General features: G+C 55.8%; 5 protein-coding genes across 5 annotated transcripts; 4 read left to right on the top strand and 1 right to left on the bottom strand.

The window, feature by feature from the left end:
• Positions 1-1,307: 1,307 nt before the first annotated feature.
• On the top strand, positions 1,308-2,633 carry accs (1-aminocyclopropane-1-carboxylate synthase-like protein 1; the record flags this gene model as incomplete). Its single annotated transcript, XM_037319304.1, has 1 exon — positions 1,308-2,633. One exon carries the CDS (start codon positions 1,308-1,310, stop codon positions 2,631-2,633), a length of 1,326 nt encoding a protein of 441 aa, XP_037181582.1.
• Positions 2,634-2,795: 162 nt separating this feature from the next.
• On the bottom strand, positions 2,796-4,031 carry yteR-1 (Unsaturated rhamnogalacturonyl hydrolase YteR; the record flags this gene model as incomplete). The annotated part of the gene is made up of 1 exon (XM_037319305.1): positions 2,796-4,031. One exon carries the CDS (start codon positions 4,029-4,031, stop codon positions 2,796-2,798), a length of 1,236 nt encoding a protein of 411 aa, XP_037181581.1.
• Positions 4,032-6,874: 2,843 nt separating this feature from the next.
• CGCA056_v004050 (uncharacterized protein) lies at positions 6,875-8,737 on the top strand (the record flags this gene model as incomplete). Its single annotated transcript, XM_037319306.1, has 1 exon — positions 6,875-8,737. The coding sequence occupies one exon, from the start codon at positions 6,875-6,877 to the stop codon at positions 8,735-8,737; it is 1,863 nt and encodes a 620-aa protein (XP_037180650.1).
• A 999-nt stretch (positions 8,738-9,736) lies between these two features.
• Positions 9,737-12,138, top strand: Parp2 (Poly [ADP-ribose] polymerase 2; the record flags this gene model as incomplete). Its single annotated transcript, XM_037319307.1, has 3 exons — positions 9,737-10,582; positions 10,647-11,933; positions 12,016-12,138. The coding sequence occupies 3 exons, from the start codon at positions 9,737-9,739 to the stop codon at positions 12,136-12,138; spliced, it is 2,256 nt and encodes a 751-aa protein (XP_037180651.1).
• Positions 12,139-14,411: 2,273 nt separating this feature from the next.
• CGCA056_v004052 (uncharacterized protein) lies at positions 14,412-15,719 on the top strand (the record flags this gene model as incomplete). Its single annotated transcript, XM_037319308.1, has 3 exons — positions 14,412-14,807; positions 14,866-14,929; positions 14,989-15,719. 3 exons carry the CDS (start codon positions 14,412-14,414, stop codon positions 15,717-15,719), a joined length of 1,191 nt encoding a protein of 396 aa, XP_037180652.1.
• Positions 15,720-15,938: the final 219 nt, after the last annotated feature.

Consider the following 15,938-nt stretch of genomic DNA (forward strand, 5'->3'; position numbering starts at 1 on the left):
TACTTATTTTGCGATGATAGGCTTGGCGATTATTTCAGCATTTCTGCTCGAGAACTCAATTTCGGCTTCTGCGAGGAGGCTGACAGTGAACTGAAAGGCGAAGTTGGGCTGTTACGAAGCAAACAAAGGAGGCTGTTTCTTCGGGGCACAACACACAATTCCCCGGTCGATCGCCATGCAGGCACGGCAGCCATTGCAGTGCTACCCGCCCATCCCCTGTCCTTGGCGCTCTTCAGGGCTGGGCGACCGATGGATGTGAGATTGGACGGGGCAAACAGTCCGGGCTACATAATACAACCTGCTGTCTGGAAGTTGCTGTCCTTTTTCCATCGTCTTCTGCCAAACGCAGAAATCAAATGAGAAATTCCATGTTTATGATCCGAAGCGCCAATACTGTCGGATCGTAATGCTTGTGTGTGCATAGGCAACGCTACGTGAGAAATGCGACTGCACCCAGCGCGGAAATAGTGGTGCACCAACAAGACACAGTGAGACATCCGTCTAGGGTGGGTGAATAAAGTTTCACAAATTCCAGCGGGAGCTGCTGGCACACATAGCTCCCAAACCAGCCAACACTCGATGTGGCTGTTCTTAGAAAAGGCCAAGGCAGCCCGCAGAAAATCCATCGTTGCGGCAGCCGTAATCGAGGAAACTCTCCCGTCGCATAAACAACAAGGGCGGCTTTTGCGTCGACTGCACGCAAAAGCCACAGTCGCACGGGTTTGAACAACTAACACCACGCAGCAAAGACCCAGACGAAACATTCCCGGCTCCCGGGTCTGGGTCCCACTCACAGACCTAATCTTACCCGCAAGCGACGCCTCCGAGTCCTTCTCGGTCTCCGACCCCCCTGCCGAGACTGCGTCAATGGAGCCATTCCGGCGCCTACAAGCCCCGCAGAACTCCGTGCGACCCGCCTTCCCGGCCCGCCTTCCCGGCCCGCCTTCCCGGCCCGCGATACCGGCGAGCTACCGTAGACAAATGAACACCAGCCGTCTCTCCCACCGGCCCAGCGCTTCAAAGACAACGATGAATCCGCAAGTTTAATTGGTGCTTAACTCAACGACGTTGACTTCCTCACCTATGAGAGCTTGCGACGTGAGTGGGAACGCTGAGCGCATTTGCGCAAGTTGACCCATCTTCCCTCCCATGACACGTCGGAGGCAAGCCAGCAAGGTTCTCATCTCTGGACCCCCGACCCCGGCGGTCGGCAGCACTTCATAGCGCCGTCACCGCCTCCGTCACCCATCACCACCACAAACACCGCAACCACCGTGAACTTTTCCCACCACGCAACACCGACTGCCATGACCATCCGGCGCCACGGCACAATGCTCTCCCCGCGCGCCCTCGCCACCGCCGCCCAGCTCGCGCTCCCCTTCCGCTTCGCCCCGCCGCAGACGTACCACCCGGCCACCAACCCCGACGGCCTCATCTCCTTCGCGCTCGCCTCCAACGCGCTCGTCCTGCCCGCCGTCGCCGCCGTCGCCGCCTGCACGCCGCTGCGCGAGGACGTCTTCACGTACGGCTACAGCACCGCCGGCGGCGCGCGGCTGCGGTCTGCGCTGGCGGCGCACCTGAACCTGAGCTTCAACCCGTGCTTCGAGATTACGAGCGAGCATGTGCAGCTTGCTAGCGGGGCGACGGCGGTGCAGCACGTGCTTGCGTTCGCGCTGGCCTCGCGCGGCGAGGGGATCTTGACGAGCCGGCCGGTGTACGGGCGCTTCGAGCTCGATTTCGGGAACGAGATGGGCGTGGAGGTGGTGTATGCCGACACGACACCGGAGAACTGCTTCGACGCGGACGTGGTGGACCGGTTCGAGGAGGCCGTGGCGCGGGCGGCGGAGCGGGGTGTGAAGGTGCGCGCTGTGATGATTGTGAACCCGAATAACCCCCTGGGACGGTGCTACCCGCGCGAGACGCTGGTTGAGATCATGAAATTCTGCGGGAGGCATAATATTCATCTGATTAGCGACGAGATCTACGGGCTTTCGGTGTTTTCGGACGATCTCACGACGTTTACCTCGGTGCTTTCGATCACCCCGGAGGAGGGGATGATCGATCCGGACCTGGTGCATGTGGAGTACGGACTGGCCAAGGACTTTGCGGCGCCTGGACTGAGGCTTGGGGCGTTGGTATCGAGGAACCGAGCGCTGCACGATGCGTTCAAGAGTGTGGTGAGATTCCACTCGCCCGCGGGGCCGTCTGTGGCGATTGCGTCGACCATGTTGGAGGATCGGGCGTGGCATGACGAGTTCATCGCGCTCTCGAGGGGGAAGCTCAAGGGGGCATATGAGTTTGTCACGGGGATGTTGAGGAGCTTGGGGATTGATTATCTCGAGGCGAATGCTGGGTACTTTGTGTACACCAACTTGGGGCCGTGGTTGCCGCCGAAAGAGTCTGGGACCGATCAAGAGAGAGAGTTTGCGTTGGCAGAGAAACTCGTTGAGAAGGGGGTGTTTTTGCATCCCGGGGAGGAGCACTGCCTTGAGCCTGGATGGTTCCGGGTGGTTTATTCGCAGGATGAGGGGGTTGTGAGAGAAGGTATGAGGAGGATTGGACAAGCATTGAATGAGCTACCATGGGCAGCGCCCAAGGTCAGCGTCCAAAGATTTAACGTGCAGGTTACATAGTTTCACGCAGCGGATTAATGATGAAAGAATGAATCTATGTTCAGGTGAATATGTAAAAATGTACAACGCCCCAGACGGGATTAAGAAATTAAGCAATAAAGTCATGTACATGCTCGCCGGCCGTGACTTTCGAATCTCATGGGCTCGCTCTCATTGCATCTTCTACCAGTAGGTCTTCTGGAAGCGGCGGTTGAACTGGCGGCCGGGGCGAGGGCCCTTGGGGCCGCCGCGGGGAGGCTTGGGGCCACCACGACCGGGGGTCTTGGTCTGGTTGTAGGTCTCCCACTCGTACGAGGCGAACATGAAGGGGCCGACACCCTTGTAGTCGTTGGCGGCCAGCTCGACACCGGTGTAGTACTCGAAGCTGGCGTCGCTGTTCAGGGAGCCGACATAGACGGTGCCCTCCCAGTTGATGGTGCCGTTGGCGTTCTCGGTGACGAAGTCGGTGAGCTTCTGGTAGCCCTTGGCCGCGGCAGGGAAGAACTTCTGCTCGGGGATGAGGCCGAGCTTGGTGCCCTTGAGGAGGGCAAAGGTGAAGAGGGCAGAGGCGGAGGACTCAATGTAGTTGGCGGGGTTGCCGACGTAGTAGGGGTCCATGATGAGGTACCAGCCGCCGGAGGCGTCCTGGGAGTTCTTGAGGCCGTCGGCAAGGGTGATGAAGTAGTCGCTCAACTTCTCAATGCCGGGGTGGCCGCGGGGCAGGAGCTGGATGACCTCGAGGAGGGCGACGGCATACCAGCCGACGGCACGGGACCAGATGAGAGGAGAGGCACCGGTCTCAGAGTGAGCCCAGACGGCGGTCTTGGTCTCATCGAAGCCGTGGTACAGGAGGTTGAGGGTGGTGTTGCGGGTGCGGCGATCGATGACGTCGAACTGGTTGATAATGTCGTCCCAGGCGGTGGCGTTCTTCTTGTCGAAGAGGGAGGTATACTTGGCGTAGAAGGTGTCGGCCATGAAGATGCCGTCGAGCCACATCTGGTGGTCGTAGATGGGGTGACGGTGGACGAAGCCGCCCTCGTCAGTACGGGGGTGGTGGGCAAGCTCGTCGCGGATGATCTTGGCGGCAGTCTTGTACTTCTCCTCGCCAGTGTGCTCGTACCACCAGAGGATGTTGTTGCCGATGCGGTACTCGTCGAGGGAGTAGCTGCCAGGCTTCCAGTTGGCGATGCTGCCGTTGGAGAGGACGACGCGCTCGTCGATGCGGCCGCGGTACCAGTCGAGGACGGTCTCGTTCTTGGTCAGAGCGTAGGCCGACTGAAAGCCGTCGTAGAGGACGGCCTTGGTGTAGTGGTAGGGCTTCTTGTTGTCGATCTCGTGCTGGGTGAAGGAGTCGGCGGTCCAGGCCAGGTAGGGGCCGGCAGCCGCCGCGGCGGTCGCGAAGAAGAGAACGGACTTCATTGCCGCTGCGTTTGTGTTGTCTTAAAGAGTGACTGGTCGAACGGTGTCGAGTTGGAAAGATGTTTTTTTTGAGTGACGGCAGCGTGAGTGAACCGAAGCTGAGTCGCCAAGCTGGGCAAACGTTGGCCACTGCTGGGGAGACGCGTCCTTATATCGAGATCGGAATCAAGCCGGTTCGGTAGCACCAGCGCTGGCCATGGTGTTGGCGGATGTGGCCCCGGGAGGGTCGGGGTGATTAGGGACGACGGTGGGGGTGTTTGCCAAGTACTCGCTCGCCCCAGTTCTCTATCAAAGATCACCGAGAGAGCAAATGAGCATGGCCAGATGCGAGCAAGACGGGGTTTGCAGAAGTTGCGGTCTTGGGGACGGCGCGCACGGGGGTCAGTCATGGACCGGGGGCAGCAAGATCCAGGAACCGGTGCTCCATATTGACCATGTCGGCGATTCTACCATGCGGCTATCAGTACGTCCGCGGCTGGTCAGCAAAGAATTGTTTGGCGACAAGTATCGTTGCATTGAACCCCCGATAGTCATCTCCGCCCATGGCAGCCGGAGGATGGAAAAATAAGGTCCGGATCCAGTCGTGGGCTGCGTCTTGTTGAGGCTCCCCGCTGCGACTCTTGGCGAACGTCTTGGCATGCCGCAAGAAAATGAGAAAGACCGCGGGCAGAATTGCAACATGCCCGCCGAAAGGCAGTCAGCACACCTTCTTGATCAGTTTAAACTTATGGGCCTCGTGCCGCAGGTAAAGGCCAACCGTTGGCAGCGGGCGGTGAAAAGGACATCTGATGAGCGTCGTAATTCGCCAATCCGTGGTGTTTGGTGCCACCGCGGACGTGATGTGGGCATGCTGTGCCTTGCGCCATGCGTATTCGCCTCTCTCCCTTCATCTCTCTCCAATCCGCTGTGCCTGACGGTCAATATACGAATAAACGACCCCACGTGGAATGCGACTCTGGCTGCACTCGTGCGATTTATTGAGGTCCTGGTGTTGGTCGCATGCGGGCTTCTCGAGGCATACGGATATGATTGACGGCCTTGGGATGGGCCAACGAGCCTGGAGACGCGCCGAGCCGGACAAACTACTCAGTCGAGAGAGATACGTATTGCTCGTACGCAGTGAACTGTAGGTTCATCCTGTGGCGGAATTCCCACCAACAGAGCGGCGTTGTGGGCTCTGGGCTCTTCTGCAGAGATGCCTGAATAATGGTACATGTTGCGCAATCTGAGGCGATTTCTTCGAGCAGTCCTGCAATCGGTCGAGTCTGGTCCAAGTGCAATTTCTGCCCAGGTCCGTACCTCAAGCCGACAAATGGGATGGCCTAGTCCAGTGCTGGTGGCAAACGACGTTGAAATAAACCATGACCGTTGACAGAGGCCATCAAGTTGAGACGAAGCCGATCGTCGACGGCGCGGGCATCCGAACAAAGGGCCAGTCAAGACAACAATAACAAGGACATTGTCGAAGTCTTGGCTCCCGACCAATGCAACTTTGGCCGGTTGATTCCGAGAGAACAGACAAAGGATGTCTTCTCCGCATGAGCATCATCCAGGGCCTGTTTCAAGATGAAAAGCAACTGTCGATTCCATTTGGCATTTGGTGGTGGTGCCAAGACTTTCTGGCTGAGATTGGGGGTGACGGGCTGAGCCACGCCCACCAAAGGCCTGCCGGGGGTGTGCTGCACAATAAAAAACAAAGGAGGGCGCCCGTCTGCTGAGATTCTTCGATCCACATGGGCAGAAAATGGCGAGAGACCAGCGCGACAAGTCGTTGCTTTTTGCGTCGGCTGACAACCGGCATGGTGGGAGGACGTTGCTGACGTATATACTATAAAATTTTGAGCGACGGCTAGCCCTTTTTCGACGTGCAGTCAAAAAGCGAAAACGACGATGAAATAAGGTGCCAACGACAGATGGACCGTCAAAACCTTGTGTAGGGAGCCCATGTTCTACCTTAATCGAGGGAACAAAAGGGGGTTCGGTTTTGTGCTGGAGGTGAGGTGCGTTGTCCAATTTTTTAGATTCTGTCGCGCAGCGTCGGGGATCACCCGCCCCTGAAAGAGACAAAGTCCATTGAACTTGCTGAATCAGCGTCCAAATGCGGTATATAGTGGACCTACGTCCTTATCGGGACTTAGCGCCAAAAGCGAGCCGTTCTGTGGGGCGCTGCAGCCTGGAGAGAGGGCCGTCGCTGCAGGGACGCTGCACTGTGAATGACGGCAGAGGTCTCACCTGGTGGTCCAAGCTCCTTCATGTCACTCACCTGTCAACTGAACGGCCGCGGCAGGTATTGACCTCCAGGTATCTTACAGCGTTCACCTCCCTAAAACACGGACCGGACTCGATCCTGCCAGTGCAACATCGCCAGGGGTTTAACAACCGATTTAGAGCTCCATTGAAAGGAACAGGCAACAGCTGGCGCGAGCTTGAGACACCACGAGACGATTGGATGCTGTGAAGCTATTCTGAATCACCGACTCGACTTCATCTCCATCTACCTAGGTAGGTAAGGTACCTTGACAAGAGACTGACCTATTGCTTGTTGTGGAAAGCGCATCCAGTAACGCCCCCCGCTTGACGGTTCCTGCCTAAACTTCACATCTCAACCTTTTAGGAAAGCACGCTTTAACTCAAGCTCTCAGCCGCGCCTTCCTCGCTTTGACCTTCAACTTCATCTCTACCTTCTTCTCCTCCGTCGTCGTCGGTACTGCTCTCATTATCCTTCTATACCGCCGCCGCTCCTCGCCGGGCCTTTCGTCCCCCTCTATTGTCCGTACTCCCCCCCTATCGCTGCTGTCGTCGCTCTCGTCGTTCTTTGGCGTCCTCTCCATACCACCGCCACCATGTCGCAACCGGCAACGTCGTCGCTGCCGTCGCGGACGTTGTCGCCGCCTACAACTCCCTTCAGCAAGGTGCCTATCGAGGTCCTCCTACGTATATCCTCGTCCCTGACGACGCCCGAACTGGGCAATCTTCGATTGACGTGCAAGTCCATCGAACAATCCCTGTTCAACACCTTCATGAGAGAGTTCTTCACCAAGCGGCAGTTTATGCTCACAGAACAGAGCTTGCAAGCCCTGGTCGATATCAGCAACTCTCGTCTGAGCGACTGCCTCGACCACGTGGTAATAGGGCTCGATTTCTTCGACTACCGCCGCTTCTCGCCCATGGAAGTGGCCCAAGAGAACGCCTACCGCCAGGCCTACGCCGACCACGGCACCCTTGTCAGCAGTGGCCAGGATGTAGTAATGCTCACCGAGGCCTTCCGGAACCTGAAGAACCTCCAAACCGTCGGGATTCGAGACTATCACTCACGCGAGCGTGAGCATCGCGATGGCTACGGCGCCACCTGGGCAAGCTATGGAGCTACGACCATCCGCAAGGAGACCGGCGTTGACCTTTTGGCGAAAACAAATACTCAAGAAGCCCAGGAATACGCCAATAAAGTTATGATCACCCTATTCACAGCCCTTGGCAACGCTAGGGCCCGCCCAAAGACGTTCGAAATGCTACGTCGACAAATGTGCATCCCCAACGACAATGCCTTCAATCTCTTCACCAATTACCTTAAGCCTAAGGTCGTCCCTGTCCTTGAGGGTCTCCAGACGTTTATTCTGGTCGCAAACGTCGGATCCGGCCCCAATAGAGGCATCGCCGTCCCCATCCCTGGCCAACCGACGCAGAAGGATCACAATCGTTACGACTACCTGTTGTGCCACTTCCTCACGCACCTCACCAATGTCAAGCATCTACGCATCAACTTCTTTAACGCACGTGGTGGTGTTGAAAAGCTACTGAACTGGCTGTCGTCGCCGTCGCCGTCGTCGTCGGCGGCATCCCCGTCGAAGTCGCACCCGCACCCGCCGTCGCCGTCTCCGTCCTTGCCGTCGTCGGCAACGTTGACGCCTCCCGCCACTTCGCCGATGCTAGCACTTCCGCCGTCCCCAAGCTTTGCTTGCCTAGAGGAGCTTAATTTTGGCTTCTGCGATGTCGAAACCAAGGCTCTCCTTGACGTCGTGCGCAAATTTGCCGCTAAACTCAAGAGACTTGAGCTGTACCGGGTCACCCTCATCAACCGTCAACCGCATAATCCCAACGACACTGGCGACGATCTTCGTGCCCGTTATAAGTTCAATGTGTGGGCCAAGATGCTCAAGAGTCTGCGGGAAGTCCCTGGGTTGGATTTAGAGCACATTAAGATCGCCCTACCCAACCAGATCTCAGCTGGAATGCATGCCCGCGTGTCATTCTATGGGAAGGGCAGCAATGAAAAGGAGGACCCTACGCAAGAATACACCGGTATTGACTGGAAGCACTATGTGGGCGAGTTGGCTCAGCGCGTCAAACCGGACCCCCCTCCGTCCTATCCGGGCTACGACGACGACGGCGACGACGACGACGATGAGGACGACGACGAATTCGATACCGACGTGGGCGACATGATGGATGGTAAGTTCTATCTCTCCCCCCTGTGCTTCTTCCTAGTCCCTCTTCCTCGTCCCTATTCCTCGTCCCTCTTCCTCGTCCCTCTTCCTTGTCCCTCTTCCTTGTCCCTTCTCGTCCGCCCTGTTTCCCTTGTCCTCGCCTTCCCATCCCGGTCTCTTCGCCGCCTTCCCTCCGTCTCCTCTGGCTTACGTATGCCATCCTCTTGCCTGTATCCCTTGATTCTCCCCGATACCATCAATCACCCTCCCTCCGTTCGCTAACTCTAACACTTCCCTTTCAGATGCAGATGAGGAAGATGACGAAGAATAGAAGCACTAAGCTGACAACTCACCAGAAGAGTTCATGATGATGAATGGCTACTATCCAGACGACATAGTAGACGACCTTGACGACTTTGAGGACATGTTGATGTTTGAAACGTATGGCGGGCTTTTCAGGTGATGATCGTGGATCGCCGTAAAATAATTAGATACTGAAATATTGGCTCTGCTGATGAACGAGCGGTTGTTTTGCCAACACACTGTCTAATTTCATTGCTATCTTTTTCGTGAAAACCCCCCTCTCTGACGGCATTGAGGACTGGATTTGATCATTGTCACGATCCCAAGCAGGGGTCGTCTGTACGGATTACACGGTAAGGCACAGTACCTAGGGCCTGAGCTGCCTAAAACACGAATAGCTTCGTTTCATGCTGGGGTGGCTTCCCTCGCCGAAAGAAAAGAAAGAGGCTGGATGCCACAGGCAAAAGAGACCATCCGGTCACGGATCTTCGCAAAAGGTCGCGACGCCATCTATGGACTCATCTCCAAGGCCAGGCAGGAGGCTCCATTTGTCGGGTCTTTCCACGGCTCAAGTCGAGCTTGCGGGAGCTTGGCGGCTTCAATGGCACGTGCGCCAGGCACCAGCGGCGTTGGTGCCTGCTGTTCCATGTTGGTTGTGACGAAAGGTGCTGAAAGCGTGCACCTCCCTAGCACCTACCTGGGTAGCTCAGGTCGCGCTTTCCCTCGCTGGTAGCTTCCTCCATCTTCGTGTTGAAAAGGTACGGGCTGACGGGGGGTTTCTCTGACCAACACAGAAATAAAATATATTCTCGCGATCCCTTCTTCCCTCTCCTTCGTCCATCCCGTTCTGCGTTCATCTTCACCCTTATCCTACCTCGCGCTGCGTACTGCACTCAATCGAACCCAATCGTACCCAGCGGTCATCCCTGTGACGTTCGCCCCTCCCTTTTCCTTGTCCCTTCTCCGCACTCGCCCACAATGCCCCCAAGAAGATCGGGCAGGACAGCTGCTGCTGCTCCAGCAGCCCCAGCAGCTCAAGCTCAACCCCTCGACGGAGCCTCGATCGCCATCAGCGGTACTTTCACCCAGAAGCGCGCCGAGATCGAGTCGCTTCTGACCTCGCTGGGCGCGACCATCGCCAAATCTGTCTCCAAGAAGACGACGCACCTCATCACCACCCAAGGCGATTTCAACGCGAAAACCACAAAGGTCGCGGCCGCAGAGAAGAACAACATCCCCATCGTCAGCCTAGAGTGGGCCCAGGAATGCGAGTCCACGGGGTCCAAGGCCCCTGAGGACGACTTTGCCATCACCAGCGGCAGCCAGTCCAAGATGCCCCAGCCAATGCAGACCCCTGTTCCTGCTCCTGTTCCTGCAGCCAACGGGTCCCAGAACGGAGCTTCGTCCCAGGCCAGTGCTTCACAGAACGCCTCTCAGTCGCAGCAGTCAGCCCCCGCCACCAAGGCCAACGGAAAGAAGCGCACCAAAGCCGCCGCCGCCGCCGCCGCGCAGTCTGACAATGAGAGCGACGCGCCTCCTGAGCCCAAAAAGAAGAAGACTACTGCCAATGGCGCCGCCAAGGGAAAGAAAGCTGCTGCTGCATCTTCCGACGATGTTGACGACAAGACCGACGTGAAAACCAATGTGAAGAAGGAAGCCGCTGATGGCCAATCCACCAAACCTAGCAAGAAGATCGTTGTACCCGTTGACGAAGGCTGTACCGTCCCCGGCGCCGTCTACATCGCCCCCGATGGTACTATCTATGACGCGTCTCTGAACCAGACCAACGCTTCGAACAACAATAACAAGTTCTACCGTGTTCAGGTATGTTGCTGTCTGCATATGGGGCCAAGTTTTCGCGTACATGGACTAAAGTTGACCTTGCTAGCTCATTGAAAACGGGTCAGTCTACAAGACCTGGACCCGATGGGGCAGAGTTGGCGACCATGGCCAGAAGGCGATCCTCGGCAACGGCACTTTGGATGATGCCCTGAAGCAATTCGACAAGAAGTTCAAGGACAAGAGCGGATGGAGCTGGGCCGATCGCACCAACGACCCCAAGTCTGGCAAGTACGCTTACATCGAGCGCAATTACGAGGATTCCGACGATGAAGGTGCCGATGACGCCGATGATGCCGATGGCACCGTCAAGACCGAGGACGCCGACGAGAAGAAGCCTGACGCGATTTGCACCTTGGAGAAGCCCGTTCAGGAGCTCATGGGTCTCATCTTCAACATGGGATACTTCGCATCAGCCATGTCGTCCATGGACTATGATGCTAATAAGCTGCCCCTTGGAAAGCTCAGCAAGAACACCATTCTTCGTGGTTTCCAGTCGCTCAAGGACCTGAGTGCCTTGATCAATGACCCGTCACTTGCCGACTCCAAGTATTCAATGACCGTCGCCGCCGCGACTGAGCATCTGTCCAACCAGTTCTATTCTTTGATCCCTCACGCTTTCGGCCGCCGCCGCCCGCCCATCATCAGTTCCGGGGACATGCTCAAGAAGGAACTCGACCTCCTCGAGAGCTTGTCGGACATGAAGGCTGCCTCCGATCTTATGAAGATCGACCGCAAGACCATTTCCAATGTCCACCCCGCTGACACCCAGTACCGAAGCCTGGGAATGAACGAGATGACTCCTCTCGACCACAAGAGCAAGGAATTCAGCCTACTTTCAGATTATCTGAACGGCTCTAAGGGCTCTACGCACCATGTTAACTACAGGGTACAAGAAATCTTTCGCATCGAGCGCAACGGCGAGTTGGAACGCTTCGAGAAGAAGAAGATCCCGAATCTGAAGTCAGACCGACGTCTTCTCTGGCACGGCTCTCGTGTCACAAACTTTGGTGGTATCCTCAGCCAAGGTCTTCGAATCGCCCCTCCTGAGGCCCCCGTCACCGGATACATGTTCGGAAAGGGTATTTACCTCGCAGACATGTCATCTAAGTCTGCCAACTACTGCAACTCGTACAGCTCTGGAGGCGAGGCACTCCTCCTCCTTTGCGAGGCCGAGCTTGGCGACCCGATCCAGAAGCTCACCAACGCAAGCTACAACGCAGGTGACAGCGCTAAAGCCGGCGGTATGCTTTCGACTTGGGGCCAGGGCAGAACGGGCCCGAGCAAGTGGATGGACGCCAGCGCCGTTCACCCTTCACTTAAGGGCATTCAGATGGTAAGTCACTACTAGTTCGCGGCTGCATCCTTTTTGCTGTCGTTACATCATCGTTGAGCAGATTGTGCTAACCTACCTGTAGCCTGACACGACCGTCACTCCTGGCGACACCAACGTCCAACATGCAGGCCTCTACTACAATGAATTCATCGTCTACGATGTGGCTCAAGTTCGTCTCCGCTACCTGTTCCGAGTCAAGATGTAAAGCTCGATCATCTGTAGCGTACGCAACCGCGAGATCATACTGAGGTATTAGATGTGGTGAAAACGACACAGGACTCGGCGTAGTTGCGGCACTATGAACAGGTGTATTGGAAATGGGTCCTGCACGTATTTCCGAGGTTTCATTTTGTTGTAAAGCTTGCTATGATGGGTAATGGGGTGCAGGTACTGGCGTTAGGTAGTGTGCAGCTAAAAGGGCCAATTTGACATGCTTAACTCTTGAACTATCTACGGTCATTAACGTACACGCGGACTAACACAAGTTCCCGAGCCGCGAGTCCCAGGTCTATCGCTTGGGAATGTTTTTCTTGAGTCGATGGAGTACTTGAAGATAGACAGAAATACGTACAGCTGCCCGGGCGTAACTAATTGTAAAATACTGAAACAAATCGCAATCTAGATTTGCATCTCCTATGCTTTGGCCTGTGCGACACTAACCGCAGGCCGATACGGTGCCACGGTCATGTCCCTACCGAAACCGCCCTGCTTTGTCGGATCATGATACACGACGTCGAACTTGGTCTTGTCGCTGGCGTTGTAGAGTGCCCGCGCAGCTCCCATGCTGCGTTGTTCGTGGGGGTTCCAGGGGCCCGTCGATTTGACAGGGTACTCAGTCAGCGGCCTGGCCGCCTGCAGCCCTTGAAGCCGCTCACGATTGCCAAACACTTTGGGGTATCCGCTGGGTACGGGAAACTGCTGCCCGCGTCTATTAGTCCTCAGGACTTCAATTTGTTCGAGAGGAGCCCCGGCGATTTGGCGCCTCACGTCGGCGGCTTTGAGGTAGCGGGCCTGGTCGGACGGCGGGAGGTTGGAGCAGGAGTACTGAGGTTTCGATGGTGTTAGCCATGGAAGAAGAGTAGATGGGTGGATGGGAAACGGGCTTACGTATGAGCTGTCTGTCGGTGTTCGCTTTGAGGGGGCTATAGGTTCTATCTGGGGAACTGGCGGCGGGGCAGGGTGAGATGGAAGAGCTGCGGGTGCAGAGGGAGCATTCGGGACGAATGGGGCTGGATTATTGACGGGGCCACGAGGGTTGATGGGTTGAGCAGTTATACCGGGTGGTGAAGGGCGTGATGCAGGGGGAACCAGCGGTGTTGCGGCAGGAATACGAGGAGTGATCGGTCGAGAGGCCGCGCTGGATGAAGATGGGCGAGCCGCTGGAGGAACCAGCGGTGTTGCGGCAGAAATGCGTGGGGTAATCGGTCGAGAAGCCGGGGTAGATGAAGATGGGCGAGCCGCTGGAGGACCCAGTGGGGTTGAAGAAGGAATACGGGGAGTGGTCGGCCGAGAGGTTGGACCAAATGATGATGGTGGGACAGAAAGGGGAACAGGTTTCGCCAAGACAGGAGCATGAGGAGCTGAAGTACGAGGACCTGGGCTGGGTGAAGGAGGAGGCCTGGATTGAGGCGCGATTCCAGCGGATGTTGATGTAGATGGAGGCGAAGAACCGGCTGTGGTTTGAGACGGGCTAGGCGTCTTGTTCTTGTTCTTTCTTTTCCAGAAGGCCATGATGAGTTTGAAGGCACTGAAACCAGCAGTGTCAACGGAAGTGAGCGTGAAAGAATCAGAATGAGAAGAACAAAGTGTTGTCAACGAATGTCTTCATGTATTGACCATGTTGTATCTGACTTGATGAGGTCCCGAGCAGCATAAATGCACTCTCATTTACGTGTAAGTCGTCTTGTATTATTAGATGCCGTGGGTTTCATGTCGTGATGCCATGGCCGCCATCGAAGAGATCGCCACAACGATGTTGTAAGTTTAGACCATGGTGAGACGCCGCGAGGTCGATTTACAAGGCCAACAGTATTTCTGCAACAATACTTTTGTCGATTTCGCCAGACTCGTTCCAACAGTGTTGGTAGACAACGCTGTTGCAGGGAGGGAATCTGATTGGCGCCCACCTTATCATTAGAACCATGAAGGAAACTGTGCCTTCGGGACAGGGTGCTTTGCAAGGGTTTAGCGCGCGACTGTGCAGTAGTTGGATGTCACGTTGTTGGTTCAGTGCGAACCGCGGCGGTTAACATCTCCACCAACCGACAAGGCTTCTCCTCAATTGAACTTGGCTCCCGCTCCTGCCGCCTTCACAGGTTCATAAACCAAGACGGTGCCAGAAGTGCGGTCGTTGGGTTTTCACATTCATAATTCATTCTCTCATCACTTCCCTTCAACCCACTTGCCCCCCTTTTCTTCTTCCTTTCTGAGCCCATGCCGATTTTCCCACTTAACCTTGTCTGGCGCCAAACCAGCAAAATGGCCTCCTCCAACGCCGACAACAAAAGATCGCAAGGGCACCACGAGCCGCAGACGTTTGAGACAGTCGATGTCTATCACGGCATCAACTTCGAAAAACTCTTCTACCGCGACGTAGAGCCGGAATATGACGACCTGTTTTTCAAGATCATGGAAGCCTTCGACGGTTTGTCAGAAGAAACTTTGAAGGACAGGACGCAGGAGGTCGTGACTGAAGCACAAAAAGCACACGTTGCCTACATTGAACGTGTGAAGAATGAAGTCGAGCCTGGCCAGCGAATAGAGATGTGGGCCTTCTGGGACTTTTATGTGCTCACGGTCAGCTGCGTGCCATATCGACACATTGGGCAGCGACTGCTCACCGACGTTGTGCTGGAACTCGAGAGGATCGGGCAGGTGATATGACCCTGCAATGATACCGAGTGTTGATCTTCCAAGGCTGATCTAGTTGCAGACTGAGAACCCGCAGTGGAAGGACTTGCCTGAGTTCGGACAGACGCTGAGGGAAAACTTCAACGGTGAGCCGCCCCTGCACGAGACTACCATCCAGTGTGTTGCTGACAGTCGAGAAACGTAGATCCTACAGACGACGACATTACCGGCGATGAAATGTACACCTTGGAGCAGTGGCTTAGTTTCAATTCGTGGCTTGCGCGCCTCGTTGGGAGCGGGCCGCAGCGAGGAATGAACCTGGTGTTGTGGTCGGTAGCTTTCGGTCTCGAGGAGGATCTGGAGCAGCTCGAACTTGATCTGGCCAGGGTGAGAGAAGAACGGAAGGAGATGATTGAGAAGAATCTGAAAAGAAAGAAGGAGCTAAGAGCTAAGAGGGAGCTCATATGGAGGGAGGAAAACAGGCCGGAGGGGGGCCCTTCGAGTTCCGTGGCTAATCAGCCGATACACGAAGACGAACTCGCTGGCGCGCAGCCGAGTGCAAAGTCAGAAGGCTTAGATGAGGCATCTGCGAAGATTGGGGACAATGCGGCGGCAGGTGGGAAGACGCTGTGTCCCGAAGCGGTAACGAGGGTTGTCGTCGCCGCGGAGTTCTTCATCCAAGCGGCACCAACATTGCTTCAGGAAAGCCTTGTCTGGCACACTCGCGGCCCTTTCGATGACTCAATCCAGAGGGTCTTCCGGGCGGGACCGTTGTTTCCAGGCACTTTTGGGTTCAATCTTGAGAGGTGGGGTTTCTGGAAACGACGGCTGGGGGAGTTGAGGAGTCTACTTGGAGATGAGGAGGTGGAGAAGAATGTGGACGAAGCGTTGGGAAAGATGAGTGCCGTTGAAGTGTCCATAGCTAGACATCTGTAGTGCATTTCTAGAATAGTTTTGTTTGGGCCTGTACGTATAATCAAGCGAATCACATCTTGTCGCGAATTCCAAGACTTGACAACTTGAGCAGCAGCACCAATCTGTATTCATCAAATAACTCTACCTCGTGTACAAGGTAAAGTCGCGTTAAGAAGTAAATTTTCAAACTCAATATCAATCGCAACATCGTACCTTCCCCCGCCATCAATTTGAAGTCAT

This window comes from Colletotrichum aenigma, assembly GCF_013390185.1.
Source record: "Colletotrichum aenigma strain Cg56 chromosome Unknown KSG_Cg56_contig03, whole genome shotgun sequence".
In the NCBI taxonomy this organism is placed as follows: domain Eukaryota; kingdom Fungi; phylum Ascomycota; class Sordariomycetes; order Glomerellales; family Glomerellaceae; genus Colletotrichum; species Colletotrichum aenigma.